Consider the following 21,493-nt stretch of genomic DNA (forward strand, 5'->3'; position numbering starts at 1 on the left):
CTATGCAGCACAGGTATGCTAATCTTCCTATACTGCACAGGTATGCTAAGGTTCCTATACGGCTCGGGTATTGCTAAGGTTCCTATGCAACACATGTATGCTAATCTTCCTATCCTGCACAGGTATGCTAAGGTTCCTATACAGCTTGGGTATTGCTAAAGTTCCTTTGCAGCACAGGTATGCTAATCTTCCTATACTGCACAGGTATGCTAAGGTTCCTATACGGCTCGGGTATTGCTAAGGTTCCTATGCAGCACAGGTATGCTAATCTTCCCTTACTGCACAGGTATGCTAAGGTTCCTATACAGCTCGGGTATTGCTAAGGTTCCTATGCAGCACAGGTATGCTAATCTTCTTATACTGCACAGGTATGCTAAGGTTCCTATACGGCTCGGGTATTGCTAAGGTTCCTATGCAGCACAGGTATGCTAACGTTCCTATACGGCACGGGTATTGCTAAGGTTCCTATGCAGCACAGGTATGCTAATCTTCCTATATTGCACAGGTATGCTAAGGTTCCTATACGGCTCAGGTATTGGTATGGTTCCTATGCAGCACAGGTATGCTAATCTTCCTATACTGCACAGGTATGCTAAGGTCCCTTTACGGCTCAGGTATTGCTAAGGTTCCTGTGCAGCACAGGTATGCTAATGTTCCTATACGGCTCGGGTGTTGCTAAAGTTCCTATGCAGCACAGGTATTCTAATCTTCCTATACTGCACAGGTATGCTAAAGTTCCTATACGGCTCGGGTATTGCTAAGGTTCCTATGCAGCACAGGTATGCTAATCTTCCTATACTGCACAGGTATGCTAAGGTTCCTATACGGCTCGGGTATTGCTAAGGTTCCTGTGCAGCACAGGTATGCTAAGGTTCCTATACAGCTCGGGTATTGCTAAAGTTCCTATGCAGCACAGGTATGCTAATCTTCCTATACTGCACAGGTATGCTAAGGTTCCTATACGGCTCGGGTATTGCTAAGGTTCCTATGCAACACATGTATGCTAATCTTCCTATCCTGCACAGGTATGCTAAGGTTCCTATACAGCTTGGGTATTGCTAAAGTTCCTTTGCAGCACAGGTATGCTAATCTTCCTATACTGCACAGGTATGCTAAGGTTCCTATACGGCTCGGGTATTGCTAAGGTTCCTATGCAGCACATGTATGCTAATCTTCCTATACTGCACAGGTATGCTAAGGTTCCTATACAGCTCGGGTATTGCTAAGGTTCCTATGCAGCACAGGTATGCTAATCTTCCTATACTGCACAGGTATGCTAAGGTTCCTATACGGCTCGGGTATTGCTAAGGTTCCTATGCAGCACAGGTATGCTAATCTTCCTATACTCCACAAGTATGCTAAGGTTCCTATACGGCTCGGGTATTGCTAAGGTTCCTATGCAGCACAGGTATGCTAAGGTTCCTATACGGCACGGGTATTGCTAAGGTTCCTATGCAGCACAGGTATGCTAATCTTCCTATACTGCACAGGTATGCTAAGGTTCCTATACGGCTCGGGTATTGGTAAGGTTCCTATGCAGCACAGGTATGCTAATCTTCCTATACTGCACAGGTATGCTAAGGTTCCTATACGGCTTGGGTATTGCTAAGGTTCATGTGCAGCACAGGTATGCTAAGGTTCCTATACGGCTCGGGTATTGCTAAAGTTCCTATGCAGCACAGGTATGCTAATCTTCCTATACTGCACAGGTATGCTAAGGTTCCTATACGGCTCGGGTATTGATAAGGTTCCTATGCAGCACAGGTATGCTAATCTTCCTATACTGCACAGGTATGCTAAGGTTCCTATACGGCTCGGGTATTGCTAAGGTTCCTATGCAGCACATGTATGCTAATCTTCCTATACTGCACAGGTATGCTAAGGTTCATATACAGCTCGGGTATTGCTAAGGTTCCTATGCAGCACAGGTATGCTAATCTTCCTTTACTGCACACGTATGCTAAGGTTCCTATAAGGCTCGGGTATTGCTAAGGTTCCTATGCAGCACAGGTATGCTAATCTTCCTATACTGCACAGGTATGCTAAGGTTCCTATACGGCTTGGGTATTGCTAAGGTTCCTGTGCAGCACAGGTATGCTAAGGTTCCTATACGGCTCGGGTATTGCTAAAGTTCCTATGCAGCACAGGTATGCTAATCTTCCTATACTGCACAGGTATGCTAAGGTTCCTATACGGCTCGGGTATTGCTAAGGTTCCTATGCAGCACAGGTATGCTAATCTTCCTATACTGCACAGGTATGCTAAGGTTCCTATACGGCTCGGGTATTGCTAAGGTTCCTATGCAGCACATGTATGCTAATCTTCCTATACTGCACAGGAATGCTAAGGTTCCTATACGGCTCGGGTATTGCTAAAGTTCCTATGCAGCACAGTTATGCTAATCTTCCTATACTGCACAGGTATGCTAAGGTTCGTATACGGCTCGGGTATTGCTAAGGTTCCTATGCAGCACAGGTATGCTAATCTTCCTATCCTGCACAGGTATGCTAAGGTTCCTATACGGCTCGGGTATTGCTAAGGTTCCTATGCAGCACAGGTATGGTAATCTTCCTATCCTGCACAGGTATGCTAAGGTTCCTATACGGCTCGGGTATTGCTAAGGTTCCTATGCAGCACAGGTATGGTAATCTTCCTATCCTGCACAGGTATGCTAAGGTTCCTATACGGCTCGGGTATTGCTAAGGTTCCTATGCAGCACATGTATGCTAATCTTCCTATACTGCACAGGTATGCTAAGGTTCCTATACGGCTCGGGTATTGCTAAAGTTCCTATGCAGCACAGGTATGCTAATCTTCCTATACTGCACAGGTATGCTAAGGTTCCTATACGGCTCGGGTATTGCTAAGGTTCCTATGCAGCACAGGTATGCTAATCTTCCTATACTGCACAGGTATGCTAAGGTTCCTATGCAGCACAGGTATGCTAATCTTCCTATACTGCACAGGTATGCTAAGGTTCCTATACGGCTCGGGTATTGCTAAGGTTCCTATGCAGCACAGGTATGCTAATCTTCCTATACTGCACAGGTATGCTAAGGTTCCTATACGGCTCGGGTATTGCTAAGGTTCCTATGCAGCACAGGTATGCTAATCTTCCTATCCTGCACAGGTATGCTAAGGTTCCTATACGGCTCGGGTATTGCTAAGGTTCCTATGCAGCACAGGTATGCTAATCTTCCTATCCTGCACAGGTATGCTAAGGTTCCTATACTGCACAGGTATGCTAAGGTTCCTATACTGCACAGGTATGCTAAGGTTCCTATACGGCTCGAGTATTGCTAAAGTTCCTATGCAGCACAGGTATGCTAATCTTCCTATCCTGCCCAGGTATGCTAAGGTTCCTAACCTGCACAGGTTTGCTAAGGTTCCTATACTGCACAGGTATGCTAAGGTTCCTATACTGCACAGGTATGCTAATCTTCCTATGCAGCACAGGTATGCTAATCTTCCTATATGGTACAGAACTTCAGTGTCACAGATAGCAGACAGTCTAAAAGCATCGTTGTTTCCGGCTGGCCCCTTGATATGCTATGATTTGATGTGATTCGGTATTTATAACGCGCCTTTACACAAGGGTTTCTAGGCGCCTTATTAACATCGGATATTTGAACTTTATTCAGGGGTCCCAAGTGATGTCCAGTGGCAGTAACAGGGGGGAGTGAGGACTGTTCTAGGCAAGGCTTGGTAACTTTGTTTGCTGCAGAAATGGCCACAGCTAAATCGGCACCAATGTCACAACTTTACGCAATAGGAAAAGGATACAGATTTTTAAAGGATACAAGATCAGCCTCCGCTTAGGGAACCTCTTCACTCTGGGATAACCTGGATTATAACCAAGATGGTTCTGGGATATCTTGAAACGTGATTTTGCACAAGACTTTCCCCCCAAGAGCGCAGCCTGTAGAAGGTAGTAACTAACAGGCCAGGGGCTTAAGTGGAAAGGCAGGAGCAGCGACAACAGAGCTAAGGGAACAAAGAAAAGGATAGTTTAAGATAGCAGCCAAAGGTACAAAATACAATACTAGTTCCCTTCTTGACCCCTCTTACCTGCTTAGATAGGTAGGAAGTCCCGTAACCTGAAAGTGTGTAGTAGGAGGTTGGCTTGATGGTAGAAAATGGAAGTCCCAGTAGAAGAAAGTTTGTGCAAAGATCCACCTAACCCGAACGGCACGAGGGCGCGTCTAATAGTGTCCAAAATAAACCCCAAATATAAACAGCAAAGCGTCCCAAATCCAGGGAGTGACCAGCAGAAACAGGAGAGCGTCCGTTTGGTCACTTCAGTGTGTAGAGCGTTGTCTTCTGTGAGCAGCGCCGTGTATTTTCCTGTGGTAAAGAGTTCGTATACTTTCTGTGTAGGAAGTAGGCAAAGAACAAAATGCAAGCCAGGAGTTCGTTAACCAGGGGGAAACAACCGAGGGAGCCAGGAGCCAGAAATCGAGGGAAAAGACGTCAGAATAATCCCTGATACAAAGCCGGGTCAGGAATCAGATAACAGGAAGAAAACCGTAGGTAATCGTAGATCGAGTACTCGAACTGAATAGTCAGTTTTAGGAGCACCCGTTACAAGGACAAGCCACACTAAGTACTGGGATCTGTTTCAGAACGTAAGTCACGTTGTGGGCGTTTCCCGTGACTGCGAGCCGAAGGAATTCTGGACCTTGTAGTGCGGCGGATTCCGTGGGCTGAAAACAGTCTCCAGGGCAGTTTCCAACTGGAAGTAGATATCTGCAAGTGTCTTGAAATAGGAATGCGGGGCATGACAGTACCCCCCCGCAAAGGACGACCACCCCTGCGGGCACGCAGTCTTTCCAACCAAAAGGCCCGCAAGAGCCGGGGTGCATGCAGATTCGAGGCCGGTTCCCAAGTCCTATCTTCAGGACCGTAACCCTTCCAATCAATCAGGTAGAAACGTACTCCACGACGCAGACGGGAGTCCAATATAGCATGTACTTCATATTCATCATCACCCTGTACCATAACTGGAGCAGGGGCGACAGGAAGTCGAGTGCCAGGTACAAAAGGACGGAGTAGAGATACATGAAAGACTGGGTGAATCCGCCAATGGGATGGGATGTCCAAACGGACAGCAACCGGATTGAGACAAGAAAGGATCTTGTAGGGACCCACATAACGGGGCATGAGTTTCCTTTTACCCCGAATGTTGAGGTGTTTGGTTGCCAACCAGGCACGATCACCGGGGACATAGGAGGGGGCAGGCGACCGATGTTTGTCCGCTTGCGTCTTTGTCCGGAGTTGTGCAGCTTGTAGATGTAATATAACGGAATTCCGTATAGCAATCAGAGTGTCTCTCGTGGATTTTGCTGCAGGGATTTGATCCAAGGAAGGTAAGACAGGTGGAAGTATTCTTGGATGTAATCCATACAAGGCGTAAAATGGGGAACATCCTGTTGAAGTATGTCGAGAGTTGTTATAAGCAAACTCCGCTGTCCCCAGAACGGATAACCAATTCGTCTGATGCTGTAAACACAGGCAACGAAGGTATTGTTCCATGGTGCCATTTGTGCGTTCGGTTTGTCCGTCCGTTTGAGGATGATAAGATGATGAAAGCCGTGCATCAATCCCCAAAGAATGGGTAAGGGCTTTCCAGAACCGTGAAGTAAATTGAGTACCCCGGTCAGAAATCATGATTGTGGGTAGTCCGAAGAATCGTACCACATGATCGAAAAAAAGAGTAGCCAATGAGGAGGCGGTAGGTATACCTGAGCACGGTATAAACCGTGCCATTTTTGTGAATACGTCCACCACCACCAGCACCGTTGACATTCCCTTAACCAAGGGCAGTTCCACCACGAAATCGAGTGACACCGTATGCCATGGGCGTGGAGGAAGCGGCATGTTCATTAATAGACCAAAAGGTTTCCCTGGTTGTCTTTTACATTGTATACATATTGCACACGTAGATACGTATGCCGCGGTATCCTTTTTCATACCTGGCCACCAACACCATCTATGTAGCAGGTCATAGGTTTTAAGCTGGCCTGGATGTGCAGCTAACGGGGTATCATGGGCCCATTCCAAAGCCTTCCGTCTGGTGTGGTTGTCAGGTAAGTATAAAAGACCATGAACATAAGGAAGACCTGTGACAACCTGGGCACCCAAGGTGTCGAGATAAGCGGCATGTTCTTTGGCCCACTGTCGAACTTGATCCAGAAGTGAGGGGGAGACCGAACAAACACAAATGACAGAACCCGAAGGTAGCATAGGGGTAACCGAGTCCCGGGTGTCGAAATCGGCACCGACTCGGGATAATGCATCTGCCTTTCCGTGGAGAGGTCCAGGGCGATAAGTGACTATAAAGTCAAATAACGTGAAAAACAAATGCCAACGTATTTGTCGAGCATTGGTACATTTTGCGTTGGAAAGGGCCTGTAAATTCCGATGGTCAGTGTACACAGTTACTGGATGTCGAGCACCCAGAAGATGGTGTCTCCACTCCTTAAAGGCTGCTCGAATTGCTAGGAGTTCCCTTTCCATAACAGTGTAATTACGTTCAGCCTGAGACAATTTACGGGAGTAATAAGCCACCGGATGTAGTTGTTGTGTAGTGGGGCAGATCTGCGACAAAATAGCCCCCACCGCGATAGCGGATGCGTCAGCCTCCACTATAAACGGAAGGGAAGGGTTCGGGTGTTGCAGAACGGGAGCAGTAGTAAAGGCCTTCTTTAATGCCTCAAAGGCCGACTGGGCTTTGCAATCCCAAAGGAATGGAATCTTCGGGCTAGTGAGACGGGTCAAGGGCGCTACTATCTCAGAAAATGAGGCAATAAAGCGTCTGTAAAAGTTCGAGAAACCCAAAAAAGATTGAAGTGCCTTTACAGAATCTGGGACTGGCCAGTCCCTTACTGCTTTAACCTTGGAAGTACACATGAGCACCCCATTCGCAGATATCTGAAACCCCAAAAACTCAACTGATGATGCATGGAATACACATTTTTCCAATTTGGCATAGAGAGAGTGTGTACGTAATCGCTGCAGTACAGAGCGAACGTGTTGGATATGTTGGGTGAGGGAATCCGAGAAGATCAAGATGTCATCTAAGTAGATCACGACATAGCAATCTAGTACATCTCCGAAAATATCATTAACAAAATGTTGGAATGTAGCTGGAGCATTGCAAAGTCCAAAGGGCATGACGCAATACTCATATAGTCCAAACTTTGTTTTGAAAGCGGTTTTCCACTCATCCCCGCTTCGTATCCTCACCAAATTATATGCCCCTCTAAGATCCAATTTGGTAAAAATAGTGGATGATGTCATCTTATCAAGCAACTCCGTTATGAGGGGCAATGGGTACTGGTTCTTGACTGTTACCTTGTTTAAGGCTCTGTAATCCACGCAAGGGCGTAGATCCCCTTCTTTTTTCGGTACGAAGAAGATAGGTGAGGCAGCAGGGGACCGGGAAGGTCGAATGTGTCCCAGAAGCAATGCCTTCTCCACATACTCTTTCAAGTGTTCTTCTTCGTTTCGGGTCAGAGAGTAAACACGACCATGAGGTACTACTGCCCCAGGTACCAAATCAATGGGACAATCATAACAACGATGCGGAGGGAGTTTTTCTGATAACCCTTTGTCAAACACATCGGAAAAGTCTTTGTATACTGCTGGTAGTTCGGGATTAGAGTCTCCCATCGTGGCATTAACAGAGGAGATGTTAGATACCAAAGCCAAACAGGGAGACGAAGGTGTCGCACCGGGGCTTCGAGAACAATGTTGGGTACAGAACACAGAAGCAAAATGAACTGTCTGTTTAACCCAATCAATAATTGGGTTATGAGTCCGGAGCCAAGAAAGACCAAGAATGATCCCGAATTGCGGGGCTGAAATAAGGTCGAAAACTATTTGCTCAATGTGTTCTCCCGAGGTAGACATGCGAAGTGGGACAGTCTGTTCCGTTATCCATCCGGACACCAGATGAGAACCATCCACTGCGTGTACTTCCTCAGGTGTAGTTTTCGGAACCACAGGTATACCATAGTGATGAGCTAATTGTATGTCCATATAGTTCCCACTAGCCCCCGAATCGATCATAACTGGACTGGTGAAGGCCTCAACACCCGGGAGGACGAAACGCATGGCAAGATAGACGTGTGAGGAGGAAGGGTACTGGTCCGAGCCATCCATATTGCGACTCATCCTTAGGGCTCGATTTAAGGACGAGTCCTGGCGTTTCCCGCTACCTTAACAGGTCTCTTGGGACATGCACGAATGAAATGGCCGGATTGACCGCAATAGAAACACAGGTTGTTAACCATACGTCGTTCTCGTTCTGTTTTGGTTAAGGGACCTCTGATGGCCCCTATTTGCATTGGCTCGGTTTCTCCTGAGGGAGTAGCAGGAGTTGTTTCTGCTTTGACTGAGAAGCGAAGGTCAGGAACACGCCGTTCGCCACGTCTTTGCCGTAGCCGAGCGTCAACTTGTAGGACCAAGTCCAACAGTTCCGGGAAGCCCGTTGGTAAAGCTGGTACCACTGATAAGGAGTCTTTCAACTCATCCGAAAGACCCTTATAGAAGACAGCTGCCTTCTTCTGTTCGGGCCAGGTGGTTTCTGCTGCCAATTGGTTAAAGCGAGAGAGGTAAGACAGAAGATCTGATTTGCCTTGACTGATAGCAAGGAATTCAAGGTCTGAGGTTTGTGCCTTGTAACGCATATCAAATACGCTATTCATAGACTGAATAAGGGCATCAAAGTTATATAGGGCTGGATCATTGGCTTCGAGTAAAGGGTTAGCCCAAGCCGCCGCTGTTCCTCCCAGATGGGAAAGGAGAAACGCAGCTTTGGTAACAGCGTCAGGAAATGCCAATGGTCGACAAAGAAAATGTAAACGGCATTGATTGACAAAGGTCCGATAAGTCTTAGGATCTCCATAGAAGCGTTCTGGAGGGGCCAAAGGGAAAGGTCCAGGAAGCACAATGGGTGCAGATGATTGTGCCTGGGGTACAGGAGGGGCTGCTGCAGCAGCGGCATCACCGAACTCCTCATCGGGGGGTAAGGGCTGCACAAAACTCTGTAGCACATCCATACGTTGATGGAGAGTCGCATTAGCAGATGCCATATCGGTGCGTAAGGTCGCAAAGGCTTGCATCAAAGCCGCCATTGGATCCGCTCCCGTTTCCATAACCGATAGGCAAAAGTAATAGGCTCCTAAATCTGTCACAACTTTACGCAATAGGAAAAGGATACAGATTTTTAAAGGATACAAGATCAGCCTCCGCTTAGGGAACCTCTTCACTCTGGGATAACCTGGATTATAACCAAGATGGTTCTGGGATATCTTGAAACGTGATTTTGCACAAGACTTTCCCCCCAAGAGCGCAGCCTGTAGAAGGTAGTAACTAACAGGCCAGGGGCTTAAGTGGAAAGGCAGGAGCAGCGACAACAGAGCTAAGGGAACAAAGAAAAGGATAGTTTAAGATAGCAGCCAAAGGTACAAAATACAATACTAGTTCCCTTCTTGACCCCTCTTACCTGCTTAGATAGGTAGGAAGTCCCGTAACCTGAAAGTGTGTAGTAGGAGGTTGGCTTGATGGTAGAAAATGGAAGTCCCAGTAGAAGAAAGTTTGTGCAAAGATCCACCTAACCCGAACGGCACGAGGGCGCGTCTAATAGTGTCCAAAATAAACCCCAAATATAAACAGCAAAGCGTCCCAAATCCAGGGAGTGACCAGCAGAAACAGGAGAGCGTCCGTTTGGTCACTTCAGTGTGTAGAGCGTTGTCTTCTGTGAGCAGCGCCGTGTATTTTCCTGTGGTAAAGAGTTCGTATACTTTCTGTGTAGGAAGTAGGCAAAGAACAAAATGCAAGCCAGGAGTTCGTTAACCAGGGGGAAACAACCGAGGGAGCCAGGAGCCAGAAATCGAGGGAAAAGACGTCAGAATAATCCCTGATACAAAGCCGGGTCAGGAATCAGATAACAGGAAGAAAACCGTAGGTAATCGTAGATCGAGTACTCGAACTGAATAGTCAGTTTTAGGAGCACCCGTTACAAGGACAAGCCACACTAAGTACTGGGATCTGTTTCAGAACGTAAGTCACGTTGTGGGCGTTTCCCGTGACTGCGAGCCGAAGGAATTCTGGACCTTGTAGTGCGGCGGATTCCGTGGGCTGAAAACAGTCTCCAGGGCAGTTTCCAACTGGAAGTAGATATCTGCAAGTGTCTTGAAATAGGAATGCGGGGCATGACAACCAACCAGAAAGCAGCCATGATGCGGAGGGAGAGTCTGCCCACCCTCCTCTCACCCCTGGACTCAGAGTCATGGGACCCTCGAAGTTAATCAAAGCTCACTGCACGTGGTAATCAGTATTCCATTTGGTGGTATTTCCAGCGGCAACATTTAATGGGGCCCGATGCGATATTAGAACAGGACAAATATCTCATCCCCTTTAATGTTGCTACCATGCACGGCGGCATCTCTACACATCTGGAAGCAAGAGGGTTTGATTCGAGAACAGCGGTTACACTATACATTATGGATTGAATGCACATGTGTTTACAGGGCAGTGAATTTCTAATAATGTACTACCCTAATTATTCCTCTTCTGGTCATTGAAGCTGACATATTTTCAGAGCCAACAGCCATTGCTTCTTTCCCATGTGTCCTTGGGATAACGGCTCGAATACGATATACCGCCCTCTTCGTATTCTGTGGAGACAAGAGAGTGGTTGCCAACAGTGTACAGACTAAGGGCCTCATTACGACCCTGGCGGAAGACCATGGTGCTATTAGCACCATGGTCCATGCCGGTAAGTTACCGACTCCGCCATGGAGAATGGGGGAATTACCACCCCATTACAAGGTTGGCGGGGCAGTAATTCCCCCTTCCTCCATGGCCCTTCCCCATTCCCATTTTTGCCCCATAGGGCTCAATGGGAATGGGGAAGGCGCTAAGTACGGTGCCGCAAATTGCGGCACCGTAATTAGCACCAAGGTCCCTTTACAGGTCTCTACTTTAACGGCTGGTCTACACCAGCCGTTAAGGTCCGGTCCCGCAAAGGGACCTCGTAATTAGGCGCTAATAGGTTAACGGTGCCGCAGCCTTTTACGGCGCCGTTAACCCATTAGCGCCTGGGTCGTAATGAGGCCCTAAGAGTCAGTCACTAGGACTCACTCAGAGACAGGCCAGCAACCGTGTGTCCAGAGTAAACAAGGAGCTCCTGGAGTCTCCGGGTGAACATGTGGACTCCTACATAATACACTTGCATTCAACAAGTGCTTCAAAATTATGTCTAGCGATGAAATAGCTGACTGTGTATCGATGTGCTATTCTTGCTGTAAAACCTTGCTGGAGTGATTACTCTTTATAATGTGTCAAATAGTATGGTAATTATTGGGCTGATTACATGTTTGCTGGTAGACCACCAGTGTTAACAGGATACCAGCAAACTGCCCTTACCATCTCTGCCACCCGATATCCCAGTATTACTAGGACTCCATGGGATGGGATTTCCTGAATCACCGGTACTGATTCAGGCATTTATTTGCCATTAGGGCCCTGTACTCCGGACAGGTCAGGCCTGCAGGGAGATCTGTGGCACCCAGCAGTAAACTTGAAGTGTGCTGGTCCAGTAAAAATGCCGGTGCCGGAATTACCAGCATTTTCTCCAGACCGCGCGCTTGTCTTTAAAGGCAAAGTTTAACCACACCCTTGCATAGACTGTAAAAGGACACCCAACTTGGGCAAGGGGACACAGTTTCAATACTGATGAGAATGAGAATCATATGTTTTATGTTGCCGTACCCCACACCATTGGTGTTTATGCCTAGCTATTTTATCAACACAAGCCAATGCAGTTGAAGTCAAATGAAATAAAGTCAATATGTTCACAATTAAACTTTAGAATTAATCTTACATTATTTCTCTGAAACATTTATGAATAATAGCATTGTAGTAATTACCAATGAGGCATTACAACCCTGCAGAGTGGGGGAGGGCTGTAACAGGTGATATCGGCTCACATCTGAGTTATGGAGCCCAGTCCAATCCGAGAGCACGAAACTAGGGTACAGAACGCTGCCACCTGTTACAGCTCTAATACCACGACTATAAAGCCATCCTAAAATGGCAATCTCAATAAATCTAAGTAGAATCAGGTTAGAAGGTTAGTAACAAAACATTTGGATATGGCGCTTAGAAAATTTAGCAGGGAATGTTGACTAAGAGACAGGTTGAGCTGGAATGTTGAGAGAGGAACATTAAGCTTTCTAATTGTGGTTAAGGCCCTCTGGTGACCTATTGTGTGTAATGGTTCACTAAAGTTCCAATGTTGTTATGAGCCTTAATGATTTATCGATTTTATGAGTTGATCTGTTACTCCATGTCATCTATGTTATTTAAGTGAAATTCCTTAGTAGTCATCAGCAATAAAGATGATGTGATCGTGTGTGCTGCCTGTAATCCTCACAGGCCCACATGAATATCTTAACATCTTGTGTTCTGACTCTTCTGTTTGTCACTGGTAAAATCACTTCGGTGATTCAATCTCGTAAATAAAATAAAATGTATATTTTATATTTTTTGTGCACAGATCGTTGATTGCATTTTAACAGCATGTGCCTTTGATTGCCCTTCACCAGGAATGCGACGGTGCTGAACTCCAAAATCCTGTCTGTCACCGTGAAGCCAACACCGCGGGCCATCCAAGTGCCTCTGGAGATAGAGTTCTCCCACGTGTACAACGTAAGTTCAGCTCTGTTGTGTGACATTGTTATCAGATCAGGCACCGGCCTGTTCTTGAAGGCTGTAAAGAGAGTAGGGATGGTACAGGGTTATAATAAAGTGGGGGGACACTTTAACATATGCAATCAGATGTGACATCACTGGAAATTTGCATATCAAGGTTAAATGTGCAAATGTCATTCAATTGGCTTTGCATAACGATACAAATTACACAGGACAAATTGCATTTACCTTTCATAAAATCAAAACACAAATAAACGATAGTTCCTTTTAATAGTGTTTAGAAAATATTAAAAGGTGTGCGTGTTTTAAACTCCAAGAATCAATAGCAATGTTTTCCTTGGAACCTGCAGCCACAAACGTGACTAATAAACTTCTGGGGCACCAGTGGTTCTGGGATGAATATCGGTTTCTAAACCATCAATCATCCCCACACCTCTAGTGCACCGGAAGGGATCTGAACATATTGGAATACAAGTAATTATAAGACCTCCTTGTTCAATTTTGGTAACGTGGGCAGAACGGCAGGCTTATCTCTGCAAGGTTGTGGATCGTTGGTTAGTTGCACACAGTGAAATACATGTATTACGCAATGATAAAAGGGACTGTCCAGTAAGGTTGTATACACATATCTTCTTTATTATTATCACGCTACAACATACAACCCACCCTGTAAAGAAATTCAGAGGACAGACAGTTTTCAAAGAAGGAAAAGGGATGCACTCTGGATACTGACAGGAGGGTAGTTGAAATAGTAATTAATCTCAATAGCTCAAGGATACCTGGTTTCAACAGAAAGAGAGCTGTAGCGGTTTATTGAGAAGCCAACCTCAACACAGGGATTTCCTTCCTTCCCCCTTAAGGTGTGACAAACTATTTAACAGATTCTTTTGTTCAGCCCTACTACAGATGCATATCATGACTGTTGGATCACTCCCCCTAAGCTAACAATGAGCCAAGAACCAGGCCGGTGTAGGGAAAATATATTGGTATTTGTTTAATTTAAAAGTAATAGAAATTTGCATGAAAATGTCAAACACCACTTTACCCGTGGCACAACACAATCAACTTCTCTCAGCATAAATACATCACAAAAGTTAATTGAAAAGAACACAATCACAATTGTTTACTTTCTACAAATTTCACTTCAAGAAATAATTAAACTGATCAATAACCAAAACGATTATAAATGTGTTGTGCTAGTTTGATTTTCCTGCACGCATAAAAGGCTAGCAGTAGGATTTCAAAATTGGTACAAATAAATATGGCATTAATGTTTTCACACACACTTTTGGTTTAAAATACACAGGGTGATTTAGCGGTTCATTTTTCAGATCCCCCTACTTTGGTCTGTGTTGGGGAAGCTGGACAGATAAAATCTGAATGATTTGTGGAATTTTGGATTTAAGACTGCCCTCCACTAAAAGGCTTGTGTTGGGGATGCGGGATAAAACTTTTGGTATGATTTAAGGACGAAGACACCCCTCTTTGTTACAGAAGTCGGGGCCAGCAGGACAAAAATAATTACCCAATTAAAGTATAGGCTATAGTGTTTAGCGCACACTGAGAAGCGAGCTTTGTTAATTTTGAATTTTAACAAAATTCACCCTGTAGTGTTGTGCCAAATGTAGGATTACTTAAATTAATATTTTGAGTTAATTAGGCTAAGAATCTACACAGTTCTGCCCCCCCACCGACTATAGAGGGAAGGGATTCAAGGCAAGCAAGCTCCCCCACCTTTCGATTTCCTAGGACTCAGTTTTACTTGCATAGAAAGCCTTTGTTTATAGTTCAGGAAAGGCAGCTTCCTCTCAGGACACTCTGGAAAGATAGGGCAGGGATATGGTCACTTCACTCTCATAGATGGCCTCTCGCTCTCCACCATAGGACTCAGTCAGCTTTGAGGACTTCCTAGAAATAGACAGCTCACCCAGATGCACTCTCAGCAATCTCCTCTGGAGTTTCCTTACAGCTCTCAGATAGTAAGTTTCCACAGCCCTCCTGATGGTAAATTTCACCAGCTCTGTCTGCCCCCTCCTCCTAGTGCAGTCCCCCTTATATAGCAGCAATGACACTGCCAATTTTACAATCTTGGGGAAGTACCCTGCAATAATTACCACAACTAGGATTGTACAGTTACCCGACTCTTTCCTTCCAAACCCCGCCTCCCAGTCAGGATTGGTTTAGGGGTCTGGAACAACATATGGCAATTCCCATTTGTAATTGCCATTTGTTCTCCTTTCAAATCTTTGGCAAAAACTAGTTATGTATCAAAACTTCATAATTTGACTAGCAAGTGCCATAACATACATATTTTATGATTCAGCTTATTATGGGGAATTAGATAAGCCAACGACCAGGTCTTTGCCATGTTGCAAGGCAGTGTGGCACTTTTCTGCCATAAAAAGCATAACAGTTATGAATATGTAAGTTATTACCCATATCCCTAATTTTATTCTCACCCGTTCACCAACTCTCACATTTGGAACATTTTCAGATCAGCCAGAAACCTAGTTTAACTGGCAATTACAGTTCCCTGAGTCAGAGGTGGAGGAATTTTATATCACTACAATAGCCAGGAAATTACATTAAAAATCATCCATAAATGAAATAAGTACGACTTATGGTTGCTGAGAACAAATCCGAAATGATAATAGTCCTTTTAAATTAATCGTGAATCTTCATGTGGGACAAATGTCCATTCTCCTGCTTTCAGGCCATTTGTTTTCACTGGGTCAACCTGTACCTAGAGGTTTTTTTTTTATCAGTATCTTTGTGTTGGAAGCTTTCTCTTTGAAGTTGTTGCCCACATTTTCACACATATTGGTCATGCTCCAGCCAAGGGGAACTTGTCCTGCAGTCACTGCTTTCAGAGCCAGCCAGTCTGGTGAACACTGGTTTTCGAAACATTTAGCAGAACACTGTATTACAGTTGTTAATTAGATGGGAGATATAACATCCAGATTGGCAGTGGGAGAATTTCTTGTGAAGTTTGCCCACAGCCAACAAAAAGGGTTTGCCTTGGGCTGATATTTTTTCATGAAAACAAAGTGGCTTTTCAAATGTCACTGGTATTTTGTATGGGAAACATAATATACATTACGTTTTGTCAACACGCACCATGTCTTTTCCCTGACATTTTCCTGTTAGCAGTGGTATATTTTACCATTTAAAATGCTTTTACTTGCACACGCATATGCAAGCCACTTTTGTGTCACTGTTTAAAAATCCTGTTTTCCATGTGAAAGGTACCTTTGATTTCTCCTTCTTTTGTGAATTAAAATGCTGCTTTCCTTTGGTAGTGACAGGTAGACACCTTTTCCATATGACTCTTTAATCTTACTTGAAAAGAGCATACACAGGCCAAGCTGTTTTAGGTTCAGTGTTTAAAATCCTGCTTTTGCATGTGAAAGGGACTCTGTGTGGGGCCTTTGAATGCAACCCACAGAGCTTTGGGTCATAAAATGTCACTAAGGCCTTCAGAGATGGACCAGGGGGACAGAAGCACAATGTACCTTGTGCTTGTAGAATTTCATGGTGCTCAACAGTATAGAGTCAGTTTCAGGGTACTATGCAGCTTCTGTGACAGAGTCCAAGACAGTATACAGCTGCAGGTATCATGCAGCAGGCAGTTTGGTGAGTAAGGCTGGATGGACAGCTGCAGGCTGGCCTACACGGCAGCTAGGGGTCAGGAATTGTTGTCTCAGTGCTGGTTTGCGGGTCTGAAGCACTGGTCGAGGCATGTCAGACGGCATAAGTGACTGCAGCATAACAACAGTCAGTGGTGCTGTCGCTTGCAGTTCGATGAGCTCGACTGGCTCGAAAATGTCCTTTAAGCGGAGGTCGGTAGGTGCTTGTCGATCCACTCCTAGCTTCTTCGCTGGGCTTGTGTCGTCCTTTAAGGCAGACAGGCCAAAGCTGAGGAGAGTGTTGCAGGCAGCTGTATTGTCCTTAGTTTGGTTCAGAGACTCTCTGGCACTTCCGACCTAAGATGCTTGTTGCAGAGTCCCGAAGGGAATGCTGTGTGCTGGCTGGGTACCGGTCCTGGATCATCTGGAGGGTCCTCTGTATTCAGTATCTTCCTCTAGTCCCTGGGAGATGTTTAGGGGAGAAATCTTGCTTCCCCCTTAGAAATCCTTGCCTTCCTTCACTGGTGGAAGCTATAATGGAGACTCTACCTTCAGCCAAGGTCCAATGCTGATTATTTCCAATTATTCCCTGCAAAGTCTTCAGATGATCTCCCCAAAAGAGGGGCTCAGCCCTCTTTTAAAACCAAATGGGCCACAGTGATTGGTGTAGGCCAAGCCTACCTTAATGAACCAATCCTGGGTCCCCACCAACAATCTTCTGTATGCATCAGGTCATAACCAGAGTGCTTTGCAACAGAAAAGGTAGGGGTGAAAACATGTAATACTAAGTCCCTCCCTTCTTCTTGTCTCTTGTGGATCAAAGGGTCTCTCTAGTTAATGGCGCTCTTTGTGGTTCCTGATTAAATCAGCAGGTCTCCCTTGAAGCTGCAGTGAGAACAGACTTTCTGACTCCTGCAAACCACATTCTCGTACCTTCTGAATGTGGTTCCTCTGCGGTGGTTGCCTACTGTAAACACATACTCACAGACATGACAGCTCACTGTCATTGATACTTTATGGCGGGAGCTGACGTCAGGTTGACACAGTGCATATGAAAGGGTGTTGGGGTTTTCTGTCTCCTTTGTTTAGCCTCTGCAGCCAGGCTCAATGTGGGCCTGTTTGAATAAAATTTTGATTAGTATGCAAAGCTTCCACCAGCAGCAGAGCTTAAGCAAAGAGACAGGGCAGATTCATGGAGCCTTTGTCAGTTAGTTAGACTGGCCATGGTAGTAGGAAGGTTTTGCCTTCCCCCTTCTGAGATGCCTTGATGTACTCTTGGCTGTCATATCCCAACTAAATATGACAGTGGGGACGGCGCCTGTAGGCTGTGCCCACCCAGAGTACACTGGTCTATATGTATGTCATGCGGTGAGCATAGGAAAATGTGTGCAGATCAGCCCCAAACATTTTCCGGAGCTTCATCTACCATCATTCAATTTCTTTTAAAATTTCAAAAAACCCAGCCAAGTGCACACCCATCATGCCGATTGTCAAATTTCTTACACCGAAATGTGACTTTTCAGCTTTAGTTATTTGCTAATTTTCATCAGCTTGTCTGATGCAGTGGTGCAGTGGTGAAGTATCTCGCCTGGGAACCTGGCAACCATGGTTCCAGCTCCGTGGACTGTGTAAATTCACAAGTTCAAACAAGACTTTGCTTATTTTACACACAGTCTCTAAAGTACCCAGGGGTGGTGTCCAACCTCTGAAAAAAGTGAGTGGACCCGTCAACCCATGTGTACCCTCGACTTTAGCCCTGGTAGATTGTACACTGCCTAGGTGCCTCCGCCACTACCCCGAATTCCCCATATTGAGGTGCTATTAAAGACTCAAACTTGAGTGAGTTGATTGACTTTAGAACTTTTTAAAATCTAGAATGGGGTTCCTCTCTGGGAGGATCCAAGGCATAGTACCTCTCGAATCTTAATCAAGACCGTCACTTATTAAAATAAATTAGGACTGGCTACCATTGAAAACAGAAGCAGCTCTCTTTCCTTGGTGGCATGAATTTAGGAGAGGAGCTGGCAGTTCAGGGACAAACATGTAGGGACCAGGGCAGAGCCAACAAAGTAAGCCATACCCACCATATGGAGATTTCTGCACGTGGATTGGAGCCAAGGATGGTAGGTGGTGATGCTCAGAGGGTTCAGAATTAGTGACAATAACTCCAGTTAATGCCCTCATTCCTAGCCATCTAATGGGATCCAGCATACCTCCTCGATGCTAATAAATGGTCGCCCATGTCCCATGCAGTGAAGCAAGCAGTGTCTACAGTTAGGAAACAGCCCCAGAAAGAGACATATCCAAGAGCTAATAACAATATGATTGCAAAGCAAGTGTTCAATCCTATAAAAGCAGTCAGTAATGGCGACTAGCATATCTCTTTCTCATGTAGATCCATTTCAGACAGGTGGCGTCCATCTGTCCATGTTTTCATTCTTTGAATTCTGGTAGTGGTAGTTTTGAGTTTTGCCAATATTATTGCAGTTCCAGGATGCCAATAAAAATCCAAGACTTGAAGGACTGAACCCACGTGACATGCACCAGTTGAAAGCTCTGCATCTACCCTTTTCCTAAAACATCCTAATTTGAGAAAATAAGGGAATTGAAGGACGGAAGGTGAAGTGATTAGTCGGAGGTCACACAATTAGGTCAATTGGAGAAGCCAAGCTTAGCCCTCAGGAATCAACAACCACACAAGCAAAATACTAGATCTTGCTCCTTAATAGACAAGAGAAGGCCAGGAAGAAGGCACATGGCTCTGGGTCTAGAAGGAGTGCGTGCTGCACAGTCAGTGCACACTTAGTTCTTGTTTTCAGAAATACTAGAATACTAGTGATGCTCATTGCCATCTAGCAACCCACAGCCAAGTGTCCCATCCCGTGAGCCTTAGCTCATGGTATCTTGGAGTTTCTGATTGGGTGATACCAAGTCCTGTGAGTTGCAGGGGAGATGATCTTGGCTAACACTTCCCTGAGGGTACACATTAGAAGCGGAAGGAGAAACAAGGGCGCTCATCATGTTCCTTGATGCAGGATAATGTTTCTAATGAATCCTGTCTCATGTTCTTCAGAAAGGGAAGCCATTGTTCCAAGAATCCTGAAATGGAATGGTCTGCTGATCATGCAGTCCATCCACTTCTATAGCAAATGGGAATGGAGCTGGTGGTTGTGCCATTGTCTTCATGCGTATGCGTCATGCTCACGCATCTTAAAATGGACATTCAGTCCCAAACAGTGGCATGGCAGGTTTTGGTGTAGGGATTATCATGGGGCTCTAGCAAGTACCATTTCACTACTTTGCAGGCAGCAGGGGGGGTTTGGGATTAGGGATTATCAAGGAGTCCCTGGAGGCGCCCTGCCTCCAAATACCCAGTCTCTCCCCGTACCACCACAACTGGCCCCAAAAACAAACAGGAAGGAGTTCTAAATGTGTGGACTCCCTGTCATATCGTCAGTTGCTCTTCATCCCTTCCTGTCATGTGACGTGTCACGCTTCCTGAGTCTTTCCACTATTACCATGCAGTTGGGCTGTCTGATGGAACAATTTCCCCTTTCAAGCCACGCGTGTGAAGTATACAATATGATGTCAGCATTGAAACATATCATATCACAAATGGACTGATCTTGAATGCTGAAGTGCGAATGAGACAGGGATCACCTAAGTTCCCAATGACAGAAAAATTGATTGCATGTTTTATGATATATTGGTGGTCTACGGATAGACCTAAAGCAAGAGAAAAGTGAGTATGGTTTGCCTATAAGAGTGACAACAATTGTGCCACTCACCCAAGGCTACATTACCATGAAAAGTGAAGCTGTGGTCAAGACAAAGGTCTTGAAAATAGGAGACCTTTGGTGTTATCCCAGCTTCCCTATTTGTTAAAATGGTGTGTTCCCGTGCAATTACATTCTTACAAAGTTCTGTACGCGCTCGACTTCTCCTTGCTATACACATTAGTCGTGCTTTTAAAAAGTCTAACCCCCCTGGTATTTGATTGCTACATAAAAGCACTGGGTATTTAGTGTTACTGGTGAGGACATTTAAATTACAACTGCATTAGAAAACAAAGTATGGTGGAATTGGCAACACAGGATTATAGATGTTGGGTGTTCCTTAAAAGGACTGACCAGAATAACACGAGGACTAGTGATCTTTCATGCTGTGTCTGAATGCTTCCCTGTAAATTATGTACTCACCCAATCTTCTTTCCACCCTCTATGCCCTCGCAGGGGACCACAAACCAGACATGTATTCTGTGGGATGAGACTGACATGTGAGTACAGCTCCTTGATTTACTTATAGCATGCTGATTTCCACTTGTTTACGGATACTATGTAAGTGCATATGACGATGCAGATGTAATCCAAAACTATTGTGGGATTAAGTGCATGTGACGATGCAGATGTACTCCAAAACTATTGTGGGATTAAGTGCATATCCCGATGCAGATGCAATCTAAAACTATTGTGCGATTAAGTGCATATGACGATGCAGATACAATCCAAAACTATTGTGGGATTTGTGTTGTTTTGCTTTTATTTTTATGTTTTCCTTTGTGCAAATGAGAATTTTTTGTCACTGGTGACCAGAACTGGTTTGTCTTGAATTTACACAGTCAGATGCTGAGCTTCTAGATATTTTCTATATGGTTGTCAGGCTGCTTATGCATTGCTCAAATGTGATCTCCCAAGGAACATGTGATTATGAGTGTGAAAGCACACATACCAAAAAGGAAATAGTTATTTTTCTTAGTGCTAGATGACAGTGGCATTAGGAGACATGTGTGACAGCAATGGAAGGATAACAATTAGGGATTTGGGTAACATTAACTAGTGAATAAGGGAAAGGGATTATGTTTTGGTTAGATTTCTTATAGAGGAAAAGTGGATCATTCTCTTGAATGCATTATAGCCATAAGGCATTAATGAAGAGCTGAATATGTTCATTTGCATCCTATTTCTTTCAGGGGAACAATAATTATTTTTCAATGTGCCATTTTTGTGATAGCCACGATACAGCAGATTCTGTGTGATGTGTACATTGTTAAATACTACTGTTCCAGACTGTGAATGCATCAATTTTGTATTTGCTGTCAATAGGCAATATTTCTGAAAGCTAATCCTTCCCACGCTTTGGATGTTTTC

The 21,493-nt window shown here is 45.0% G+C and overlaps 1 protein-coding gene across 13 annotated transcripts in view; it reads left to right on the forward strand.

Annotated features, from left to right (window-relative positions):
- ADGRB1 (adhesion G protein-coupled receptor B1) overlaps positions 1-21,493 on the forward strand; it is a 698,686-nt gene that overhangs the window by 400,383 nt on the left and 276,810 nt on the right. For all 13 annotated transcript variants that reach the window (XM_069621727.1, XM_069621731.1, XM_069621729.1 and 10 more), the window contains 2 exons: positions 12,615-12,717; positions 20,579-20,622. In XM_069621727.1, the coding sequence (XP_069477828.1) occupies positions 12,615-12,717; positions 20,579-20,622 (147 nt within the window). The remainder of the gene's footprint in view (positions 1-12,614; positions 12,718-20,578; positions 20,623-21,493) is intronic.

Source organism: Ambystoma mexicanum, chromosome 5q, assembly GCF_040938575.1.
Source record: "Ambystoma mexicanum isolate Mex_15411 chromosome 5q, UKY_AmexF1_1, whole genome shotgun sequence".
In the NCBI taxonomy this organism is placed as follows: domain Eukaryota; kingdom Metazoa; phylum Chordata; class Amphibia; order Caudata; family Ambystomatidae; genus Ambystoma; species Ambystoma mexicanum.